General features: G+C 43.2%; 1 protein-coding gene across 2 annotated transcripts in view; it reads right to left on the bottom strand.

The window, feature by feature from the left end:
- The window catches only part of LOC146860194 (sulfotransferase 1B1-like), a 420,787-nt gene that overhangs the window by 176,513 nt on the left and 218,640 nt on the right, over positions 1–25,634 (bottom strand). For both annotated transcript variants that reach the window (XM_085644037.1, XM_085644038.1), the window contains exons 3-4: positions 20,332–20,460; positions 2,742–2,839 (exon numbers count right to left, since the gene is read on the bottom strand). In XM_085644037.1, coding sequence (XP_085500163.1) covers positions 2,742–2,839; positions 20,332–20,460 — 227 coding nt within the window. The remainder of the gene's footprint in view (positions 1–2,741; positions 2,840–20,331; positions 20,461–25,634) is intronic.

Here is a 25,634-nt window from a genome sequence, read left to right as displayed (position 1 = left end):
GTCTACTTAGCAAGGATGAGTTCTCTGAGAGTGGACAGGAACTGGCAGAGCAAAGGGTAGTGTTAGCATAATCTCTTTGGCATGGAGATGCCAAGGAGGGCTTCTTCTGTTCACACCCAGTGACTGTCCTAGACAGTAAGTGTTCTGCCACAGTTGGGGGGAAAGCCATTCTTCACCCTGCCAGATGGGGAAGAGGCCAAGAAGCTGAAGACAGGAATGCCTGGTGGCAGCTGGGTTTCGCCATCATGAAACAGGAGCACCTTAATAATTTTGCAGTAAGGCAAACAGGCAGTGCTGCAGAAGGAGTGCGGTGATTGCAAGAACCTTGTTTGGATTGGAGGATAGAACTCTTCCATTTACAGGCTAGTGTGCAGGATAAATCAAGCAGGATAAATCTGCCAATCTCGCAATATTAGCTCTCCCAATTACCCAGCCTTGGGAGGGAGTTTCAGTACTATGTCGCCGGACCCAGGAACAACTTCAGTATCAATTTTCTGGAACTCATTCCACCTCTTGCTCTGACTTTTAAAGCATTCATGTTCCTTGGTGACCTCAACTTTCATCTGGAAGACTAGTCTGACCCAGACTCCATCAACTTCTAAGACAACCTAGAAGAACTAGACCACTTTCAAGACGTTGAAAGAGCTGCCCATCTCGTGAGCTACTTAACTATTCCTAGCTTCAACAACTTTTCTCACATTATGGTAGAGAGGCCTCTACCAGTTAGGTGGACAGATCAATTTTCAATCATACTTAAAATTCCCATCTTTCAGCCTAACAGTGAGCCCGCACAGAATCTTAATACACAACAATGTAACAGAATATCCATGGATAGCTGGAACTTAGAATTTAACAAATTCCCTTCACTTCCCTTTATTAAAGTGTCTTCTGTCATCACTAGCTTCAACGCTTGACTTATGAATGTGGCTAATAACCTTGCCCCATTGAAGACACACTCCACATCTTTTAGCTGGCATAGCTCACAGAAAATTCATGATAAATGCACTGTAAAGTCAGAGTTCCGTAATTAGCACTTTATACAGGCCAGATGCCTCTCCCTGACTTCCCTGATCCAGGAAGGTGGCAATTGCACTAATGAAATGTTCACCATTGTAAAGGAATTTGCCACTCCCTTTGTTTCTTTTAGCTCCATCACCTCAGTTCAGAACCTCTGCTCTTAACAACATTTATCTCAATTTCTTTCTGGACTTTATAAATATGCCCTCCTCAACATCTTTGGAGGCAGTTATGCCCATCCTAACTCTGCTTATAATGGAAGAGGCCATGAAGACAACACATTTAGGAAAATCTGGCTCTCTTTTGATCACTGGCACCCTACATCTTTCATCTCATTAACCCCATACTCACCACCCTTTTTAACATCCCGCTATTCACTGTCACATATCTCATCACATGGAAACATGCCAATTTATTTCTACTGCTAAACAATATGTGCAGAGTTCAACAGTGATTGCTCATGAATACGTCTCAGGCACGTCTATGCATTTCAATCTCCTCGTGGGACAAAAAAATCTCAATGAGAATTTGCTTGAGGCCAATGGTATTTTTGAAAACATAAGTCAGGAAGGGCATTTAATGTGTTGTTGTGATTCTGTGGATAGAAGAGGGGGATATAGTGTATGATCTAGGATTAACATTAATCCCTTCACCTGCGACCTGTAGTAACCAACATTATAATCTCACCTTGTGGAATCGGGTATTTCTTTATGTTGAGTGTATTCATCTTTAGCTCCTTTGTTTTAGCTGGGGGCAAGTGAGCTTCCTCCTAGACTACATCTGATCAAGGTCTGAGCGTGGATCACGCTCCAGCTCTGCAGAGCAATATTCTTCGGTATAAAGTTGTCAGTAAATCTTATCCCATCTTCGCACCCCGGATAGGATAATAATTGGGTGAAGTGTAGTAGTAGGCCCTTCCACTCCTACAGTTGTAGTTCGCCTTGAGTTGTTCAAAGTGTTTAAATCATGGGATCACAGTGATGTTGTGTACTTCATGTAAGCGGTCAGAAACAGACTTCAGACAGCACATCTTCTATTTCTTGACGTTCAGTTCCAAAATTGGCAACAGGCTATCAGGCGACTGCCCCCATTCTAGATGAGTAGGGTAATCAGCTACTTCTTCATACAGGGCAGGAGGGTCATTTTAGCATTTAATTAGTTCTCTTCTCGCTAAAGAGTGTTCTTCAAATCCAAGGTGACTACACATAGATCTACCTATTAAGCTCCCCATATTTTCAGACAGACAATTTATATGGCACGTCTCTGGAAATCATCAGGCCACCACATGCCAATCTCTTCTCAAAGATCCCAAACTGTGAACAGTCAAGTTGGGCGATAGCACCTTTTCTGCAGCAGTACTCTCCATTCAGATCTTTCCGATCAATTTAGTTGTTAAGGTTTTGAAATATTTCAAGACATGACTCTTAAACTTGTGTTTTTATGGGGGTATTTCTCTGTGCTAGAAGTTTCACATGGCACGCTTCATAAATAAATTTTATCATAGGAACATATCTGTTCCACTATGACACTCCATTTTCTCAATAAAACGTATTTAAATAAACAAGCAAAGTATTTTTCTGAAAAAAATAACTATAAATTCATGTGATTGAAGGTGCGCACATTTGTTTACTATAGATTTTACCAAGGGATCATGAATTTAAAATAATGTATTAAAACTGTGGCCACACCGCAACCCATGCAGAAATGCTGCCTTAAAACATTACCTTACACTTGTTCTCCCAGAAAGACTTTGGAAGGTGAGTTATGGGCAGATGAGTCCGCAGTAATCTAGGTGACGGCATCTGAGAAAGCAGTTCAGTACCTGCCAATGAGAGATTTGAAGGGATTAAAAAACTGCAGAATGAATACGGACTAGGCTTAGTGTTTGCATTTGAGCATTCACCTATATGATATAAAAGGAGTGCACCATGTCCAGAATTGTATCGTTTTTTAAACCCATGCTACGCCTGCTCTGCATACCCAGCTATATCTGTTCCTGTTCTTTGTTCTTTTCATTCACACCCACTCACAGTACAAGTCACTGTTCATGAAGTACTATGACTAATTTGATAAGGCAGTCATATCCCGGCCTAGTAGTTCTAGCCTGATAATCCTTTATGCCTATACCAGTTGTCAGGGGCACTCTGACTCATTATACTGCCAGGCAAAAGATTTTATAAGATTAACACATACACACCAGGAGAACATGCTACAAAGCTTCACCAACTGTGCCTTTTTAGTATTTTCATTTTTTCCATTTATATAGTCCACCTTATTGTATTTAGATGATTAAGTTTAAACAATCGTATAAGTAAGTGCTACTCAGCTAATGCATGCTGATGCGTTTCAACCTCAGGAGACAGTGATGTGATTCATACAGGTTGATGCAGCTGAGAAGCAGCTAGATCCTTTGATACATTTCTAAATCAATAAAAGCATGCAGATAAATAGTAAAATACATTAAATCAAATACATTAAATGATATAGGTTCATATTTTTGACCAGCTTTAGTTATTATCTCAAAGTGTAGTGAAAAGCTAAAGTGAGATACTTATATGGTATAAGATTCTTAACCATCCTTTTTTAATTTACGAATTAATGAAATTTAACATGATTTAGATAATTTTACGTATGATATAGAAGGGTTTCATTCTGAATTTCATCATTGCATATGTGAAAATGTGCACAGAAAGAGACAAGAGAAAAAAGGGTGCTGCATAGTCATATATAGTTTAATTATTCTGAAACCTCTAAGTTATGATTATTACATGTGTACTAATGTAAATCATTTAAAAGGAAATTAATATTTTATGATTTGGAATTATTTACACGTTAGTACTTTGGAAAATCGTAGTAATATGGTATTCTTATGTGTGATATTTCCAATCAAATAATTTGGGTGCTTATAAACTGAGAGAAAGTTAGAATCTTGATTTTCTTTAATGAAATGTATACCTCTTTTACTTTATATTTTGCCCATTTAAAATTGACTTTATTGTTGGCCTGTTTTATTCCCTTTTCTGTGCTGCCTTACACTTGTGAGAAAGTTTCATAAACTTGCAATGTGAGGCAGAATTGTGTCTCACTAGAAGAGTTCTTTCTCGCTTACTAGGACAATATGCAATAAAGTCGACACTTTGGGAACATTTGCTATGGGAAACTGTCCTCTTGAACTCACTCATGTGCCTACTGCTAAAAGATCATTGCTTGGCAGCTACATACATCGGATGATCTAACAAAGTATGTGCTTGCACCACCCCTTTCTATAAAATAGCTTCCTTATGTCTCACAACAATCACCCTGCATGAGTGGTCTGACACAATGAGGTGACCGGGGAGGTGTCACCACTGGAACTAGAGGAATATAATAAATATAATATACACTGATCCGAAGGAGAAGCGGCAGATAATTCAGGCAGATTTTTAGGAAGAGGATTTGCTACAGATAATGCTTTTGCGGATTTGGCAGAACTCTTTTAATTTTCTGGCTAGACACTGACTATGGGAACTTTGCAGATTCTATACGCTTTCGTTTTGCACTGGCATACACTGTGTGTGCTCTTCATGGACTCCTTCTTCATGAAACACCGTCTATGAGCTGATATGGCTCATGTCTTTGCTGAACTTTCCAGATCTTTGTCACCTTAAGGCAGCCCACGCTAATTATATTGAGAAGCATTTCTTAACTCTTAAATGTTCATTAATGATGTACTACCCTTTGACCTTTAACTAAATGATCAACTCTGAGTTTTGTAATGGCTTGTCTACTAAAGTTGATTCTGTCTGCCAATGTATTTATTAATGACAAGGAAAGAGCATTATAGGGAGATCTTTGTCAGTCGGTTATCCAATTCCTGATCCTCATTGGCTGTACCGGGTGCTAAATCTCTTATATGCACCCCCTCAGTGGAACACTATAAGATCTATCGGAGGACCACGTGAGTGCTTTTGAGTTAAATCTTATAAAAGTGAAAATGGAGAAATTATAGAAGTAAGTAAAGAGAAAAACGGCCCAATGTTCACTGCAACAAGGTCTTCCTCATGTCCTAAAAGATGTGTTTCTCTATCAGGGGCACTGAATGAAAAAAACGGAGTGCGAGGGATTAGTAAACGTTTGATTTCAGCATGCATAAACATTCATCATACAGGATAATAGTGATTCACTGTGAAAAGAGGGCTGTCTCATATTACTGATGAGTGTATCATGGGGCACAGCCATCACCCTTCACCTTGCTGGGCTCACCTGCTCATCAGATAATCTGTGAGTATTGATCTAGTGTAATATGTTGAGAGATGAGGATAGGAGCATTGTGTATAGCAGGGTTCTTCAATCTGTGGGGCGCGCCCCCCCCCCCCAGGGGGGCGCGACACCATCTCAGGGGGGGGCACGCACTCCACACTAAGATCTTCCATTTCAGAGTCTTTTACTGTCCAGAGGCGTCATAAGTCTTCACCCATTTGAATTGGGAATTTCTTTATTGGCGAGCTCCGGTAACTGAGGGCTGGAGTGGGGAGTGAGGGGAAATAGATAAGGCATGGCTTGAGTTTTTGTCATTTAAAGAGCTAACGTTAACCTTCCCAGGAGGGGGTGAATTGGTAGAGCTTGGATGCTTCAGCTGCAGTGGGAGGCAGGGTCTCCTCTGCTAAAAACTAAAGCAAATGAACAGACAGTCCTGTTCCTTTGCGTTTGATTTCATAGCAGAGGAGACTCCTTGCCTCCCACTGCAGCTGAAATGACGGTCTTTCCTTGCTTACAGTTTTAGCAAAGGAGACATCCTGCCTCTCAAAGCAGCTGAAGCACTTCAGCTCTACCAGTTTAACCCCGTCCTGGGAGGAAGTTCTTAGTAGAAAGGAGACAAAGTTTCTTTTAAATTTACACAGGCAGGCGCTGCAACGCCCACAGGGCTTCAAGTTACCAAAAGAAAAATGCCAGCCAGCCATGTGTTTTTTAAACAGCCTGCAAATTGCTTGTCTTGACACCAAATATGCTTATAAATAAGTATGTATACATTTGTAATGTGACTTTTCTGTCTTTGTTCCATTTTATTATCAGTCATGGACCATTCGGGCAGCCCTAGAACACAATGAAAAGTGCTACTATTTATATTTGCTGTTCAAAGTATGCAGAGACAAGTGCTGACAATACAGCTTTAGGTGACTGTTTATTTTTGTACCAACTGGGCCATCAAAATAATGAGCTGGCAACCCTAACCATAAAACTGGAAGTTTGTTGCAAGATCAGCATATTTATTTCCTCCACCCTGATCCCTGGTTAATGCCATAATAGCAATAGTTTAACATATCTGAAACCCTACGCTGCCAGCAATAACCTGCTGAGTTAGTTCAAGTGTCTGGGAATGCACCCTGCATTCAGACAACTCACACTGTAGAGAGATTTAACTATAATGATTGCATAAAACAGTTCTCCCTCCGTGAGGTCTGAGGAGACGACTGCTGCACAGATGCTTTCTGCAGACCAAAGTTTGCGGCCCTTGTATGCTCGTGGAGGAGCGCAGTAAATTGAGCCATATGCACTGCTGTGCTGATCGGGTTGGAGTCCATGTGTAATAAAAAAGTTGCAAACTTATGTGCCAGGAGAGGCCACCACAAAAAGACTGCTGTGTGGTAAGGGCAGTAGCACTTGTGTGCAGTAGTGTATTATGAGCCCATATGCCAGGAGGGGGCTGCTGCCTAGAACTTCCCTGTTCTAATTAGGCTGGAGCCCTTGTACTGTGAGGATGCAGAGACCCCGTGTGCCATGGGTCACTGGGACCAGCAAGTTGTGTGACCTGGTCGTAGTCTTCACTGAGAGGAGCAAGGCCGCTCTGGACCCTGCACACCAAGAGCTACATATTATCACCCTTCAATCATGTCAGAAACCAAAGACTTAGCTGGCAAAGAGGATCCGTCGAGAACATTCGCTTATGAACCTCATGTACCCCAGTCACTCCGATCCTTTAAGGTGCAGCTAAGATTGAATTTGGGCCAGTCGTTCGAGACGAAACTTGCTGCTAATTAGCACTGTGGAGCTGGAACACTGCTGACATTCTAAATAGCAAAATACACACAATTGATGGATGGAATGCAGAAAAAATCAAAGCATTCACCCCAGTCAAAAGATCTGGGTTAAATCAATCATTCTTTTGCTCACCATGCCACCCCAGTTTAGACCTGGCCATATGCAAATCAGTTTTGACCCTGTGCCTCATGGGAACAGTCCAGCCCGAACTGCCAAGCCAGGTCCTCCCTGGACCGGAAACAAGCATCCTAGGACCGGTTTCGGGCTTTCAGCCCTCATCAGCCATGATGGCTTGACTCCAGTGGCACGGAGAGCATGGGACCCATGTCTAGGTGTACCTGCCACACTTAGGGTGAGAAAGCAAAAGACACGCAATTGATGGACAGAATGCAGAACAAATCAAAACATTCACCCCAGTCAAAAGATCTGGGTTAAATCCATCATTCTTTTGCTCACCATGCCACCCCAGTTTAGACCTGGCCATATGCAATTCAGTCTTGACCCTGTGCCTCATGGGAACAGTCCAGCCCGAACTGCCAAGCCAGGTCCTCCCTGGACCGGAAACAAGCACCATAGGACCGGTTTTGGGGTTTCACCCCTCTAGAGCCAGGATAGCTTGATTACAGTGGCACAGTGAGCCCAGGACCCACATCTGGGCATACCTGGTGCACTTAGGGCGAGAAAGCAAAAGACACGCAATTGATGGACGGAATGCAGAACAAATCAAAACATTCACCTCCAGTCAAAAGATCTGGGTTAAATCCATCATTCTTTTGCTCACCATGCTACCCCAGTTTAGACCTGGCCATATGCAAATCAGTCTTGACCCTGTGCCTCATGGGAACAGTCCAGCCCGAACTGCCAAGCCAGGTCCTCCCTGGACCGGAAACAAGCATCCTAGGACCGGTTTCGGGCTTTCAGCCCTCATCAGCCAGGATGGCTTGACTCCAGTGGCATGGACAGCATGGGACCCACGTCTGGGCATACCCGTCCCACTCGTGGTGACAAATGCAAAAAGAACAATTGATGGACAGAATGAAGAACAATGTCTTACATTCACCCTAGTACAGAGATATGGGCCTAAATACATCGCTTTTTGCTCACCATGCCATTCCAGTTTGGACACAGCCATATGCAAATCAGTCTTAACCCTGCTCCCAATGGGAACAGTCCAGCCCGAGCTGCCAGGCTAGGTCCTCCCTGGACTGGAAACAAGCATCCTAGGACCAGTTTTGGCCTTTCAGCCCTCATCAGCCAGGTTAACTTGAGTCCTGTGGTATGGAGAGCACGGGACCCACGTCTGGGCATACCCTTCCCACTCAGGGTGACAAATGCAAAAAGAACAATTAATGGACAGCTGAGGGTCACTCTCTCCCTGTATTTAGCAGCTAAGTCATGAGACTCTCTCCTACTCCACCTCTATCTGATTGGCAATCATCAGGCCTTTCATAAGGCTTTAAAGACGCATTTCTTTGGTGCTTTTCCCACAGTGCGCACGCTTCTTCTGTGTTATGGCTGCAGTCTCCTTCTTTATTTAATTGCCCGATGCCCTTACGGGCGACAGTGCACTCTACAAGAGTACTAGCATAGCATTCAACCCTGGTTTGAACCATGAATTTTTTTTTTCAAGGACACCTGCTAGCTTCTACTCGCAAAATGGATGCTCTGCCATATATCGATAAAGCTGGCTTGGAGCTATTTCATGTAATTACAAATAAAAATTACAGCATACCTACAATGGCGCTAAATGTTTTCAGATGAAGATATCATGAATGGAGCTAACTAATGAGGAACATAGGGGCATATCAGCAACAACCGGCAATAATTATTGCCAAGCGCACTTAGACCTAGGATAATTATCGCCGTCTATGGTGGATTTTTATCGCTGAGATAGCGTGCTATTTGCAACGCTTATCTCAAAAGCGATAAAAATCCTTGCGCTAACTGCCTAACGTGAGATTATCGCTGGAAACCAAGCGATAATCTCACAAAATGTGGCGTTAGCTTGTTGATAGGGCCTCACAAACTTAGCCATGATATCTACCTTCCATAGGATATCATGGCTAAGTCAGTCCTGAAGCAGGCGTAAGGAAAGTAGCGATAACAGGGGTTATCGCTACTTTTCTTGCAGCTATGCTTCATAGCGTGGGGCTTGATGATAGGAGAAATGTTGCTTAGCGACATTTCTCCTGTCATGTCAGGTCAGGAACGCCCACTTTGCATCTCATTAGAGATGCAAAGCTGGGCGTTAGGAATTCGTGTGCGAATGCAAGGTTTCACGCGTTAGCGTGACCTTGCTAATTAGGCGATAAAATTATCGCCACTTTTCGGCCGACAACGGCCACAAAAGCGGCGATAATTTTCTATCGCCGCGTTGTAGATATGCCCCATAGAAACCAACCGTTCAAATAAAAACTAAAAAGCAAAAAAAAAAAAAAAAAGCACAATGGGGCTCACTAAAAAAGTAATAACAGATTCCTCCTAAGAAGTTACTGTTAGCGAAGCTAATCTACAAGGGATTTGCAAGGCAGAGTTCCAGAAAACTACAGTGTTTACATGTTGAGCCAGAAAGGAAAGCACAGAAATAAATGTAAAGAAGATATGCTCAAAAGGGCAATATGACTCAAACGTAATTTGGATTGTAAACTATAACTAAGTGCCACATATGTGCAATACTTCTGCAAGCTCAGTGTGCTGGCAACAAGTGACCAGGAAGAACTTCTAGACACGAACAGAAAAGCCTTAACTGACTAACCAATACACAGCATGTAAGCACTATGAGGAAGCATTGAAGAAGATCTTTGTTTAGCCCAACGCTACAGTCCAGACACCTTGTGGTAAACAAAACTTGTCATACCAAAAAAGGGGCTAGAGACAGATAAAATAAAACAAGAGAAGATGAACATGGATTCATGTTATATGGGACTCTCTCTAAAGTATAGGGCTATCATTAGGGCATGAAATCAACACGGAAAAAGAGACACTAAGTAAGGGACACAAATGAAACATGCACTGGCAAAACCAAAGCATCTGACTTGCACTATGTGAAGAGGTCTGTGGACAGTTATCTGCAGAGAGTGGCCTTCAGCAAGAGCAGGCTGATCAAGTGCAGCTAACAGGGCTATGAGCCTCTGGTTTGAAGGTCTGAGGGCTAGAGACGCTACTTCTGCTGCTGGCAGACTTTTCTCTGGCTGTATGGGCAGTAATAGACTAGTAGGCACATCACCACAGCATTGATGTAAGGTTAGTGGCTGTAATAATAGCTATTCTGTACTTTACTGTACTTACCTTGTGCTTCTGCATTGTCTGTATATACCTCGTTCACTCACCTTGTGCAATGTGTTGTTGCAACCTTGGTCCCATGTTCTGCTCTGACGCTCCTGAGAGTTCCTTCACTTGTTGGTCAGTTGGTTGTGTCTCCTGACAGTGAATGGCGCTGCACGTGGGCTCTTGTTAATGGAATAAACTTCATGCTCACATTATCCTGCCTCCACGTTTCGTATTCGTGACTTTGCGACGAGCTGTGGTTGTTTTCGTTTCTGGAGCCGACGGTCTCATTCTTGGCTCCTATTCTGTGCTGGCTGTCATCTTCACTGATTCTTCTTTGTCAAAACCTGAGGTGGTTGCTGAGCGGAACCTGTGTTGCTGCTTTCTTGAAGGCCACTATGCAGTGCCGAGGGGTTACATTTTGACATCGCCGCCGCGTCCCTCCCATGAGTGGTAGGATCGGTTGCAGTTCATGCAGCAGCTCGACCATTGGTAGCTTGTGCTATCTGATGACCACGAGAAGAGGATTTTGATGATGTGCGCTGTTCATCATAGTGCCGCTGATTAAGGCAGACAAATGATGTCTACGCTTTATTAATAGGATTGCTTGGTTCAAACCTTCTTGATGGCTCTCAAATGGGCACGACTATCTTGGATTGGCTTAATACAATGAACTCTCTAATTGGATTTGGCTACAGTTGGAAAATCCTTCAATTCTTTGGTTATTTCACATTTGTTTATATCTGCAACAGCCCTTGCAATGGGTTTAAAGGGATTTAGAGGAAACATTTTTTCCTTATGTTCATGAGTTGTTGTGCTGAAATATCCCTCATCCATCCTATGACTTTTAGATACTGCTTGTTTTTCATCTACCATATCACTATTGCCATGGCCTTCACTCAAAGTCTGGTTCAAATTTCCCCAGCCCTAAAAAATCCAGGGAAACCCCCTGTTCCTTGGAAGCAATGGTTCCTCATCTTGGAATTTTTTTAGTGGCTATTGATGCTGCCAAGTATGAACCAACCAGGAAGGCAGCCCTTCTCTTTAGTCACTTGGGCCGTGAAGGGAAGCACATATTTGAAATGTTACCACTTGTTGAGACGCCTGTTGGAAAAGAAGTGGATTGGAATGAATATATTGAAGCTGTGTCACCTTTGCAGGACAAGTTTTTGAAACAACCGAGTGTTAAACAGTGGATGGTTGAAAGTATTGAGGAGTTTATTTCTTCTATTAGGCTATTGGCCTCAAACTGCAACTTTAAAAAGTCTCGGACATTTACTTAAGATATCAGTTCGGCTTTTCTTGTTTTAAAAAAAAAATCAGGAATGTTTGATAATTTGCAGGGATCTTATATTGGCCGAAATTATTGAGGTGGCTAAGGCTATTGCACGGTTCTACGATATCCAGCAAACTCATGGCGATGGAACATTAACCCAATTCACATATCAATGTTTATTCATATTCTGAAGAAAATTCTGTCAGCACTAAATCAACAAAAGATAGATTTGAGAAAAATGTAGATCTCATCTGAACAATAACATCAATTGCCAAGTTGTGGGGAAACGATGTACCAAATGTAAGAAACTGGGCCAAGTGTTTGTAGAGGGAATAAACCGGCTCTCAAAATAATGAGAATGTGGATATTGGTATGGATGGTTGCACTTCTGATTTTTCCAAGGTTATTCTAAATATTGCAGCAAAAAATAATCACAACAGCATTTCTAACCTGAAAAAATTAAAGGACCCTAGTGTGAGATCTATGATGGCGATGTAACGATTAATATGATGGATGATTCAAGTGCTTCAATAATTGTTTTATCTCATGTTTGTTTCTATTTGCATTGGGGTGAGGATTTTTAGTTCCAAAAGCCTGATGCATCCCACAAGGCTTTTGGAGAGTAGGATATTGATTTATAGGGATTCTTCAATGACTCTGTAACATGCCTGGGTAGGACAACTACTAAAAAAATGATTTTGCTTTCAAGGGTAGAAATCTGGTTGGATGGCAGGACTTGGCCAAATTGGGTAATTATGGTAATATCTGGAGTAGGAACACCCGTAGTGGCAATTGATATGTTCTTAGATGATTTGCAACTCAAGGTAGATTCTGCAGATAATGCAATAGCCTATCCAGTGCATTTCTGTCGCTTGTTGAGACACCCTTCAACAGCTACTTCAGGTCATGGACCTGCAGACAGGTCCACAACTGATTTTTTCAGGAAATTTCCTGAGATGTTTAGTAGCAAGATTATTTCTATTTATAATTTTGTGCAGAAGATCAAATTGAAATCCTATGCTGTCCCAATTGTACATAAGGTCAGACCTGTCCTTTTAAATGTCAGGGAGGAACATAAAAAAGTATTACAGAAATTGACTTTTAACAGTGGTACTGTACCTACAAAATCTGTGGAGTGGGCGAGCCCTAAAGTCATTGTGCAGAAGAAATCTGGGGTGATTCAGATATGTATGGACATTCGCACATTAAAAACATTGTGGTTGATTGCCATCCCCTCACAAAGGTCTGTGACCTACTAGCCAACTTAGCCTGAATGGTTTGCACTCAGATTCCTCTAGTGGAAGAATATCACGACTTAACCACATTTGTCAATCCTTTTCAGGCATTTAAATTTTTATGTCTTTCCTTTGGCCTGGCATCTGCTGCCAGTGTATTTCAGAGATTTATGGATATTATTTTTGGAGCTGTGGCAGGTACCCAGGCCTTCCACCATGATGTTCTGATTTTTTAAGATACCATTGAAAGACACAACCTGATTTTAGAGAGAGTATTACAATTTTTCAAAGATGTTGGCGTAACATTCAGAACTGACAAATGCAAGAACTAGACTACTTAAGACATCACATTTCGAATGAAGGGATCAAGCCAACATTTTCTTTGGCGCAGGCCATTCAGGATGTTGCCTCATCCAAAGATATATACTCGCTTCTGTCATTTTCAGGACTTAGTGAATACTGTTCGAGGTTTTGTGGATAGTGTTGCTAGAAGGATTACGTTTGCACCTGCTCTTTCCTCTTTTGACTCAGAGAGTAGATGTTTCTTGATGGTAAATGTAAGTCAAGTTGGTCTGGGTGCAGTTCTTTCACAATGGGTGAATGGCAAGGAGCAAACATTGTATCGTTTATATGCAAACATTGGGGGGTTGGCGAATAAACCATGGAAATCAGATTCAGATTGAAGTAGTTCCCATTGATTTAATACTATTCACTTAATCAAGTGCGAATGAGATGAAAAGTAGGAACAAACACTTCTCTGAGTATGGTTTGTCTGGTGTTAGACTTCTTTAATACATCGCCTCTTGTCACCTGCAATGCTTTGGCCTTTTTCAAGGGACTTTATTCTCATAGCCACAGCCTTGTTCTTCTTTTCTTTCTCAGTTGTTATCTGTTGTCTAGGTAGCGTCATTTCAATCTCTAGCCTTGTATTTTATCATGAGCTCCCTATTATTTTTGTGCTCGTATCATACAGTATGATTCAAGATTGCTGATATATTCATTGTGATTATTAATGTTCTAGATTCCCCTGGCTAAGGGCGTATTTCAGGCCCGAAATGCATTGGGAAAAGATGTTTTCAGCTGATTTGTATTGCTGAGTCAAATCACCATCGTGTTCTTTTATGAAGTGTATCTACAATCGACTGAATAAAAGCAGATTTCGTTACTCAACATTTTCCGTGTCTGATGATTTCTGAAGTGTTCTGATACACTTCTTGGACTCCAACTTGAACGCAGTTTACTATTGTTTCACTATTTATGAAATATCAATCTAGGTATATGTAATCATTTGTTCACTTAGGATTAAGTGACTTTAGAGTAGTGCACTTGGAATCCTTGGATATTTATCCAGGTCTTGTTGTCTACATTTGTATTAGGAGGTTGACAGAGCCCCTTACCGGGTGCACACTTCCATTTGATGAAATGTGAGGAAAAGAATATTTTGTTTGACCTAGTTTATTCGTAAAGTGCATTGAAGCTGTAATTTTCTTCTGTTGAGGAGCAAACATTAGCATTTGCCTCCTGCTATTTAAAACAGTCAGAGACTAATTACGCCACCATGGAGCACAAAACTCTTGCCTGTTGTTGGGCTGTTGAAATAAGACATTCATATTAATGCAAGATGGGAGTGGCACAGGTAAGGCCTCTTATAGACTTGTAAAACTGTTATCATGCCTCTAAGAATTTTCAATCACTGTTAAATACATCCCTGGTGGGAAAAACAGAAAGGCAGACTATGTATCAAGAATGCTATTAGAATTGGGAGCATGGCCAATGAAGATGGCTGGCAGGATGTGCTACTAGGGAGACATGTAGTTCCACCAAACTATCCACCCTTCCTATATCTGTCCTAATCAAGTTGTTTTATGCCAGGGCTTGGTCCTGTAAGTGCACAGGTTGTGGTGCAGGGTGCTTTGCTCAGCCTGGCCCATCCACCGCTGCCATATAAATGGGTAGGCTGTTGGGCCTGCCCGGGGGCCTGGATTGTGGCTGGCAGCCCGCTCCCTGACTGTGGTTGCAAGACTTGCCAGCTCACAGAATGCCTGCCAGAGGTGTCATACGGCATTGAGTGGTGCTGCTGCACCATCCTACATACTGCAAGCTCGCTGAGAAGGTCGCGGCACCCTACGCCTGGCCTGGCTGGCCCCCAGACTGTAATGTGGAGGAGGAGTGAGCGGACTATGACACTTTGCCTGAAGTTGTAGGGCCAAACCTCATGCAGCTGGAAAGTTCGGTAGAATCAGCACAACAAGTGGATTATCTTGGGTCCTCAATCGGTCGGAACAGGCCCCGTGGAGGTAGAAAAGTGGTGCAGTGGCCTCCCTATCCCTGGCTGCGGAGATCGCTGGTGGCCTCCTCACCTCCCTTTGAAGAGCCACAGAGCTATGTAGAACTTGCTGGTAGGTATCGTCTTCCTCTGACGAAAGGTGCGGAGGTAAACTGAGGCGCCAGGATCTTAGGTTTTCCTCCGTGAACTGACTGTCGTCTGTGGAGGTCAGGCGATGGGCCTGCCCTGAATGCCCTGCTCCCCTGTTGCTGCTCCTCTGGTTGGGCGGCCCTCTGACTTAGGGTTGGAATATCGATGGGTGACAGCTGGCTCTCACCAGCAGAAACTTGAATACCTGCACTAATGGGCAACCCAGAATCTGCCTAACTGGTGGGGCTGGCTCTTGTGGGGGTCGATACCGGGCCGAGTGGAAGAGCACCCTGCTGGCAGTCTGATTGTTGAGCAACGCTTCGACATTCAGCTTGTCCTGCCACCTCAGGGGACCTAGGATCTCCAATGGGATTACTGCCCATACCATGAGTGCAACGCCTTGACCACTTGCACCGGCCCACTGACATGGGGAAGGACAGATCTCAGCTCTAGGCCCAGAGCAAAACCATCCTGCAGTACACCACAACCCGCCACATAGAATCACATGGCATGGACAGGCCTCCTCACCAGAGCAGGCCCCAGAAAGAGACATAGAACGATCTAGAGCGGCTCTACTTGCGGCCGTACAGGAATCAAGAGAAGTACTACTGGGACAATTCAAGGGTGTATCTATTGAAGTTAATCTCCTATGCGCTGATGTACGCAAAGTAGCCAACAAAGTAGATAATGTGGAATCCAACAATACTACTTTGCAATCAGAGGTTAAACAACTAAACCAACAGAGGTCACAAATGTCGGTGGTCGTAACTCACTTGAAAACCGCACTGAGGAGGCAAAAGGACACTCACCAAAATAATGTAAGACTCCTGGGATTCCCTGAACAAGTGAAGGGCCAGTCGGTGAAGATCTTCCTAGAGGACTGGGTGCCGACCACTCTGCGCCCTGTGGCCTCTCAGATTTCATCATGGTGGAAAGGGAACACCAGGCATTGGCCCCATTTCACCACAAGGGGCCCCACCCAGGACCCTCATTGCCAGGACCATGAACTACCACAAACAAGGCACTATCCTGAGGGCTGCCATGGAGCTCTCAGTCTGACAACTTGAGAAAGGCAACATCGCCATATACCCGGACTACACTTACAAGGTACAGTAGTGGCACAAGTCCTTCATTACTGTAAAAAAGTAGTACCTCAAAATGATCCGCAAATACATTTTGCTATGTCCTGCAAGAGCTCTAAGTTCTGGCCGATGGGAAATCACACTTCTTTGAACATCAGGAGGAAAGTCCTGGCTGGACTTATCTCCCCAAATCTCTGCACATCCATTGAGTGCTGTGGACCTCTTCCATGATCGTACCGGGGGCTCACATGGTCGCCCTTGAGGCTGAAACAGCCAACAAGGGGAGTTAGAGGGGCTTGTCCGCAATGTGGTGCGAGAGGATGGCCCCATTTACACTAGAGAAGATCAACCCCTGGTGCCCAAGACTTTGATCACTGCAATCCTTTCTAAAGGGATTGCTCTTGGCTCTCCCCCACAGACCTTTGTGTGGTCCCCGAAGGTGAGATATCCTGATATCCTGATATCCTGATATGGGGGGGCCTTTTAAATAATTAACTCAAAGTTAACCTCATAGGTCAAGCACATCTGCTTGGATCGGTTGTCTCCTCCCTCTCCGGGAAGACATTCACTGGGGGAATGGAACCGGTTACAAGACTGTCCACTGAGCGCGGGGGTGCACAGGCCCTCAATGGGTTATATGCTCCTGATTATGCCTCTCTGGCATCGGAAGGGGGGAGTCCCCTATCGTTTGCTCTTTGTTCTTGTTCTTTATCCTTCTCTCTTAGGTGTGACACATGTTAGTGTCTGTTGGGAATTCGTGGTGTAATAGTGCACGTCTTGGGACTTTGTTCTGATTAGACTAGTATGCACATCTCATTTGGTTATACCTCTCTGGGTTGAAGGGTGTTCAGAACAGTTTTTAGGTTTGATTTTCTGGTTCATGCCATTAACTGGCAAGGGCGTCCTAATTCACATTCACAGTTGCTTTGACATGGCTGGTCCCGATGACTACAAATGAATGTCCTGGAATGTGAGCAGTCTGGGTACTTATATTAAAAAATATAGCGTAATGTCCTTCCAGAATGCAGTTGAGGTTGCATTCTTCCAAGAATCTTATCTCTCAAACTTGGAGGCTACCAAATTTGACAAGCGATTGAAGGGGCAGCTGTACTTCGCTAATTACTCTAAATATGCCAGGGGGGTCTTGTATAGCTAGCTCCCAGGGTTCCTTTGGCACTGACATATCTGTAAGCCGACATTGAGGGACGCATCCTACTTCCACAGGGGAGACTAAATGGGATTGACATGGCTATCATGAACACCTACGCCCCTAATACAGATGACACTTCATGCCAGCTGTAAAGGGATTGGTCCTCTGGGCGTGCAATATTAACTGCATCTTGGATTGTGGTCTGAACAGACTCCCACTTCAACCTACCACAAAACCCATGATGATTCTCTCCCCCCGGAAGGCATTGGTTAATCAGGGACTTTGTGATATATGGTGAGCCACTCACCGTGATGTGAAGTAATTCACTTGCTACTTCCACACTCATAACACGCATAGACGATTGGTCCACATATTGGTCTCGGACTCCTTGGAGGGGAGGTTAAGCTGTGTGACTCACCTGCCTTGGTACCCTTGTGACCATGCCCCAGTGCTCTGCGAGCTCTGATCAGGGCGAAAACCCTGCTTACTCCTGGCATGTAGACTTATCCCTGATATTCTTCAGGATGCAGAAGCACTCTTGGACCAATTCGAGTTGACTTGGGCCTACACTGAGCAAATAATGGTAGGCAATAAAGGCGATAGTCAGATGATGTTGTGTGGGACTCTCTTGTGGCGGAGGCACATGCTTCAGTTATAGCTCATGCAGGGGGAAACTGAATAGGCACACATGCAACAGCTGGAACAGGCCATCACTTCGGAATCCTGAACAGAACTGTCTGACACGTTGAGGAAGTGAGGGACAGGCTGGAAAAATACACTCTTAAATCGTATCACCAGCTCCTTCACAGAGAGGGTGACACTTCAGGATGCCTCTTGGCCTGGCTCTTTAGAAGGGAGACTCCTCGCTCTCAGTCTCTCCACCTTAGGGTTCTGCAGGAAGGGATGTGCAAACCCAGAGGTTTATTGTTGAGACCTTAAGAACTCACCTGGAGGGTGTTTACTGCAGCCCTCATCCGCCAGCTTTGGATTGTGTCACCGCTTTTCTGAATCTCACACCCTCTACCTCACTTGAATGAGGTGCAGTTCCAGACCAAGAGGTCGATCTCACTTTGTAGGAGATTTGTGAAGCGCTCTGGCGGCTCCCTCGTTGCAAGTCACCAGGCAGTGATGGCATTCCTGCACAGTTTTGCCAGGCTTTTCCTCTTCTCTCACACAACACCTACTGTAAGTGTACAAGGAACCTAATAGCATTGGGGTCCTACCAGAATCTGTGAAGGAGTGCTGCATCTTCATGATGCTCAAACCAGGGGCCTGATTGCTCGGCTCCCTCTTCCGATAAAGCTTTGGCCGTGACTAACACGGACACCAAAATCATTTGTAAAGCCCTCGCTCTTCTGCTGTGTCCAGTCATTCACTACTTGGTCCATGGGGATCAATGTGGATTAATTCCTGGTCGTAAGACCACTATGAGTGTAAAGTGGCTGACCTACGTCTTACACAAAGTGGATAGCAGGGAGGATGAACATGCAATTGTCTCCAATAATACAACATAGGCCTCCAACATAGTGTAATGGAAATACCTTATGATAGTCCTGAGCGTCATTAGGATTGGTCTCCGCTTCTGCCCCTGGGTACAGCTGTTGTGCACGTGGCCCATTGCCAGAATGCTGGTGAGTAAAGTATGTTCAGAGAGCTGGCCCATTAGCAGGGGCACACAACAGTATTTCCTTGGGGTGTTGACTTTTAAATCTATCAAAGAAGCCCTAACCAAGGCTTCTCTCAATATAGCCATGTTCTTTTAACTGGTTTTTCCTATATCTACATGTGCTGAGTAATAACTTTGTAGGAGTGTATGATAAGGTTAAACAGCATTTGTTTTATGGGCATTGTCTCAAAGTAAACACAATTCTAAATTCAGTTCTTCAAGTCAACTAACATTAGGGAAAGTGCATATATTCGAGGGGTCAGACTTACTATTCTAACTTCAGTCATACAAACACTGGTTGGGGCATGCCATGTTGACTATTATAATTGCAGGTCAACAGGCATTAGGTTAAAAGTGTATGTCTAAGGATGTGACAATTAATTGGGAACAACGTCTATGGAAAACTAATATGAAAATATAATTTTATACATATTGTTTTAAAGTGTTTTAATTTTGACATGTATTTTTTGTATATAAATAATGACATAAAAGCTTATATTTAAATAGAAATATATATATTTAGTGTCCATTTTGAACGTAAGATTTTTATTATATATTTTAAATATTACTAAAAATCTAAAACAAACAAATACTATGCAATAACAATATTAAATACTGCAATTATTAAGGTTTCAATATTTTAAAATAAAATTATTAAAGTAGAAATAAATGATTTACTTGCTCTCGATATTCCCATCCTCAATAGATTTATACTCACAGTATATTGACCGATATTTAATGCCATTGATATTAGAACTTAATATTCAGGATCTACATCACAATGGCACTGATTTTGGTTAGAATGAGTCGTTCAGGGATAAGGGAGTAGGAACTTGAAGCTGATTTGGCCAGGTGAATTTGTACAGTGTGATTCTTCTTGTTGATTCTAAGGGTACAAAGGTCACCCAGGAGACAGAGCAGCACCTCTAGGGCCTTATCTGAGTTTTCAAAGCAGTAATGTCCCTTTGTGTAATAGTCGGACACTCCTGACAGGAAATGCTACAGGAAACCAATAGCAAAAACTCCAACATTTCTCTTAATGGATGACCACGCTCTGCAGAAAGTTCATCAGCCTCGGATAAAATCTATGCAGCTTTAACAATATCGACACAATCAAATATCATAATCCACGTGCATGTGACAGACTACATAAATGTAACACAACTGTGGCAGAGGCGCCCTATTGTAAGGTTTTCGGGCTTACCTGGTGGTACTACTCCCGCCAAAGCAAATTCTAACATAACAATGCGATTGTAGACAGCATCCCTCTGGCATTTTTGCACATTCCCATTGTTAAATATTAAATCGATGATCTCACTTATCCACGTGGTGCCTGTAAAAAGTTCAAAGAAAACTCAGGAGGATGAAGCACAGATCTTCTTAACATAATTAATTAAGCAATTCAAATGGAAATGACTGAGAAGTTATGCTCAGGCTAGCTCATGGCTTCCTTCCGTTCCCCAATCAGCGCCAGTTCTAGGGATAAACTTAGTTCAAGAATGCTTTAATCAGTAGCAAACGCGTCAATACATTGTAAATGTTTGCCTATGTTCACATTTCATATGTGCAAAAGCACATACATTAATAGAAAAAATAATGGCAAAAAAAAAAGATTTGTGCAGTAGGAGGCTCAACTCATGGCCATATATTGGCCAATACCCAAAGTCTCCACAATGGCACCACCATCGCCAACTGAAAACAAAGGGAATCAGGAGGATCTCAACTCCTGGACCTTGAGATCCCCATCACACAGTGGGCACATGTGCGACAATTGCACTGTATTGTAATAGTACTTAGATTACTACCGTGATTAGGTGTTGAAGTAATTTGTTACAGGCATCAATTGCTCCGGAACCCATGGTTAGTGGTTAATCTATTGGTGGTTAGTGGGATTAGTCATATGCTAGGAAACTGTTGCATGCATTTACTCCAGTTAGTTTGTGTTATTTTGAAATAACAGGAGTTAGACATGCTCTTCTTCAGTGGTGGGTATGTGAGTTCATGCAGATGGTTGGTGAGATGAATTAATGAGGGAGGTAGAGGAGATTAGGTACTGTTAGTGTGCAAGGGTTTGCCTTCTAGAGAAGGAAATGTTGTGAACCTTGAAGTGAGGGGTCACAATTGGCTGAAATATAATAATAGAGCTTGTATTCAATAATAATAGAGATCAATGCAAACCTGCATGTAATTCAAAGTATGGTGTGCTCAGTGAGAGGAGTTGTGCAGAGGATGAAAAGTGAGGACAGTTTAATTTGAAAGAAAAAAGGCGGTAACAATAGAAAGACTTGCTCAATTTTTAGATGCTGCAATTCTATAAAAAAAAACAGAATGTCACCCTATGTCTAAAACATTTCCCTTGCTGATAAAGTAATTTAGCGACGGGACACATGTACATTAAACAATGAGCAGAATGTGAAGAACCCTGTGGGACTTTACAGCATAGTGGCCTTGGTTTTGATGTAGAAGAGGACAGTGATACAGACTGTACCCTATCTAGTGGAAAGGAGCGAATTAATTTTAAATTTGACCAGAAAATCCTATTTCCACAAACGTTTTGATAAGAATGGTGCGGTCGAGAGTGTGAAATGCAGCTGTCAAGTTTAAGCACAGCAACACCACCACCATCCATCAATCTATGTAGATATTTTTGCATTGAAAGCACAGCACCTGCTGTACCTTGATCCATCTAAAACCAACTTGAAAAGGGTAAAGCACTATGTTATGTTAAAAAAACTGCAGTTGGTTAAACACTAATCTTTCTCATAATGTGGCTAAGTATGTAAGAAAAATGTGGGGTCAAATTTATTCGGGTCCTCTACTTTTTTTGCTTTTACATTCAATCTAAACTATTCCAAGTGTAAAAAGATAGTTAGGGAGGAACAAAAGTTCATCTATTAAAAAGGGACAGAGATGTTTTGAGCAGGTCATACACAATTTGGAGAGCAAGATTGGTGTTTTTTTTAAATGCTATTCCTCTGCTGAGTTTGTCTAATGGGATTCAAAGATGAAAAAAATGAACCAAGACGGCAGTCACTTTAGATACGTGTCCTCGAAAACAAGAAATGTTATTTTACGCTGTGTCTATTTGTATAGCCCACAACTCACCTGGTGGTGAAGGAACTAAATGGGCTCAAGCAAGCTGAAGAGTCAAGTTTTCAATTTCTCCTGGAATTCAAGAACTCCGGAGGTAGCTTTTATGTGTGAGGAGAGATCGTTCCAGGCTTTACAAGGAAGGTAGGAGACGGCTCGACTACCAGATCTGGTTCTGCACAAGCGTGATGTTGTAAATGACCCTTTTTGCAGGATTACCCCAAACATTTTGCCTTCTTCACCTGACTTTCTTTTTGTTGTTCTTAGGACTCTGAGCTCTTTACAACTGCAAACCAGTACTAAAGTGCGCGTGCTCTTGCCTCTAAACATGGTATAATTGGTTTAAACCTGCTTGAAATATTTACTTTACTTGTAAGTCCCTTGTAAAGTGGTATACCGTGTATCCAGGGCCTGTAATCTAAATGCTCCTAGTGGGCCTGTGGCAGTGATTGTGCCACCCACACAAGAAGCCTTTCAAACCTGTTTCATGCCTACCATTGCAGGGCCTGTGTGTAGACTTTACTCCCACTTCGACTTGCCAAACATCAAACTCCCCTTTTATTACAGATAAGTCACACCTTAGGTGGCCCTAGGTAGCCCTAAGGAAAGGGTGCTGTGGTAATAAAAGGTAGGACATGTTTTAAGTTTTACATGTCCTGGTAGTGACAAACATCTAAACTAGTTTTCACTGCTGTGAGGCCTACTCCTCTCATGGGCTAGCATTGGGAATTTCGTAAAACACTTTTAAGCTGTAATTAAGCCTCTCCCCACAGCCCAAAGCCCAGGAAACCTGGGAGAGTCTTCCTAGTCTTTCAGGCAAGGTAGAGTAGAGGAAGTGGTTTGAGATTTTCAGAGTCTACTCTTCCTTACATTCTTCCGTCCAGGTCAGTCCCTTTGGGAGCCTACATGCCTCAACAGTTTCAGGACCTAATTCCTAATGCTCCTTTCCTAGTTCTTTAGTGTCTTTACCCCATATTTTTAGTTTGGGTTCAGAGGTGCCTACCTCCGCAAATTCCAACTGAGCTAGGGCAAGTCCCAGCTTACCCAGAGAGGTTACCCACAGCTTGAGTATCCCCACCATGACCAACAGTGTCAGGTGGCCTAACTTGCTATTTGGCAGGGGGCAGGTCCACCATACCAAGGACAGTGCTGCCATGAAGGCTAACACCCAGCAGAAGCCACTGACAGCTGTCAGTGCCCAGAACCACACCTATAGCTCTTCCCTGTTAGGTAGCTAACTTACAAGCTTCTTTTGGTTCTAGGGCCTGTCTTCTGTTTTAGGATAGGGAACCACTACACTTGGTAGCAAACACCCTTCTTTCACCCTCTGTTCGGTCATGTGAGAAGCCACCAACTCAAGCTGGACAGTTGTGTGACTAGTCAGGGCTTTTTGTGGGCTAGGGAGGACTTCATTAGTGCCAACTTTGGAGTTCTCTCTTATTAGGATAGAATCTCCCTGGCCTACTGGAACTGTGGCTAACAGTTGTGCACCTTCCCTACACTGTCTTCTTTTTTGGGGGGGAGCTTATCTGCACTAACTGCAGGGTCAGCCTTCCCAGATACTTGGGTTGGGACTGGCCGTGGGCCAGTACCCCGATTTGGTTCAAACCATTCTCTGGGTGGTCATTCTCAAGGAGAGAATCAAGTGGAAGGTCGTTATTGACTACCACCTTTCTCCAACTAAGGGACTCAGATATTTCTAGGGGCACTATAGCCACAGGCCTAACAGTGACATCCCCTAGGATAGCACTCACTATTTTTGTCTCCCCTGGGACATACTGGTTTGAGAGTACCAACCTGTCATGCACCACAGTGTGACTGGCACAGGTATCTCTGAGGGCAGTGGTTGGGATTCCGTTAACCAGTAGGTGGTGGGAGTGTCAATACCCCTCTAGAATCTGCAACTCACCTTTTGGGCCCACTTACCAGTTGAAGGCTATGTGGACTTTCTCATCTGAGGGACTACCTCCATAGGTCACTCTGACAACCCAAGGAACTACACATGGGGCTTGGTTTTTAGGACAGCTAGGGTCCTTGGAGTGGTGTCCTGTCTTTTTTACAGTTGTGACACCATACCTTGTTGAGATCCCAATTCTTACCTTGAAACCCAGTTTTAGGTTGTTAAGAGGTGACTTTGAGTCCACCCTCCTGGACGGGGTTTTGGAGGGCTACCTGGAACTCTTTACTTTTATGTTTAAGATAAGGGAAGGATTTGTAGCCCCTTTCTTTTGGTCACCCCCAATGGATGTCCTGATCACCCATGTCTTGACCCAGTGGTCCGCCTTCTTTCCCAATTCTTGGGGAGAAATTGGACGTAGGTCTACCAGAAACTTATGCAACCTTTTATCAATGCAATTACTTAATATGTGTTCTTTCATAAACACATTTAAAAGACCATCATAATCTTGCACTTTACTTCCAATCAACCAGCCACCTAGTGTTTTCATTGAGTAGTCTTCAGATTCCACCCAGGGCTGACTCTGGGTTTTCTGAGCCCCCTGAATCTATACTCCTCAGTAGTGAGTCCAAATCCCTCAATCAGGGTGCCCTTCATGACTTTATCGGACTCTGCTTCCGCAACTCTAGGGGTTCATAAGTCGATCCCTGACCTTACCAGAGAACAGTTCCCATTGGAGTGCTATCCAGTGAGACCTTACCTTTCTGGCTGCACAAGCCCTCTCAAAGGCTGAGTACCACTTGGTGATAGCATCGCCATCCTAAAATTTTGGGACAATCCCTTTGGGGATTTTGGGATCATAAGGTGGCTCTCTGTTCCTATTTATTAAGTTGCTGTCACCATTGATGAAAGCTAGACCCATCTCTTCTTTTCCTTTGTCTAGAGCAGGGATTCTGGTCTCTAGGTATAATCTTGTTTGCCAACCTTACTAAGAGGTTGGTCTCTTCATTGAGGCTGTCCTCAATGGTCTCAGAAGTACCTGACCCACCTGTGTGGGATCTAGGTGCTGTGAGTAGTATTCTTTGAGCTAGGGGAACAGGGGCTCTTTCCTCCCTAGGAATTGAGGGGGGATGTTAGCTTCATCCCCTCTACTTTCTTCCCCATCTGAGAGGTCCTCACCTTGCTCAGATTGGTGGTCCTTAGCATACCCTGCCAAAAGCGTTTGGAGCCTTTTCTTGGAGGGATGGGGGACCCCACAACTATGTTTTTGAGTTTGCATACAGTCCTTAACTCACTTATCTCTAGATGGAGGTAAGGGGGAGGTCGAGCTACTCAACCATGTTCTCTATGTCACTTGATATTTTTTCACTAACAGTTGGGATCTTTTTAAGAGACAAAAGAAAAAGTCCTAAACAATATGACACTTAACTATGAGCCGCTTTTATTTTCAAAAAAATACTAAAGGTACTTAACCAAGGTCCTAACCAGACTTTTAGAAATTTGGAACAAATTTCAATTAA

Source organism: Triturus cristatus, chromosome 3_1 (assembly GCF_964204655.1).
Source record: "Triturus cristatus chromosome 3_1, aTriCri1.1, whole genome shotgun sequence".
NCBI lineage: Eukaryota > Metazoa > Chordata > Amphibia > Caudata > Salamandridae > Triturus > Triturus cristatus.
This window is presented reverse-complemented; position numbering and strand designations above follow the sequence as displayed.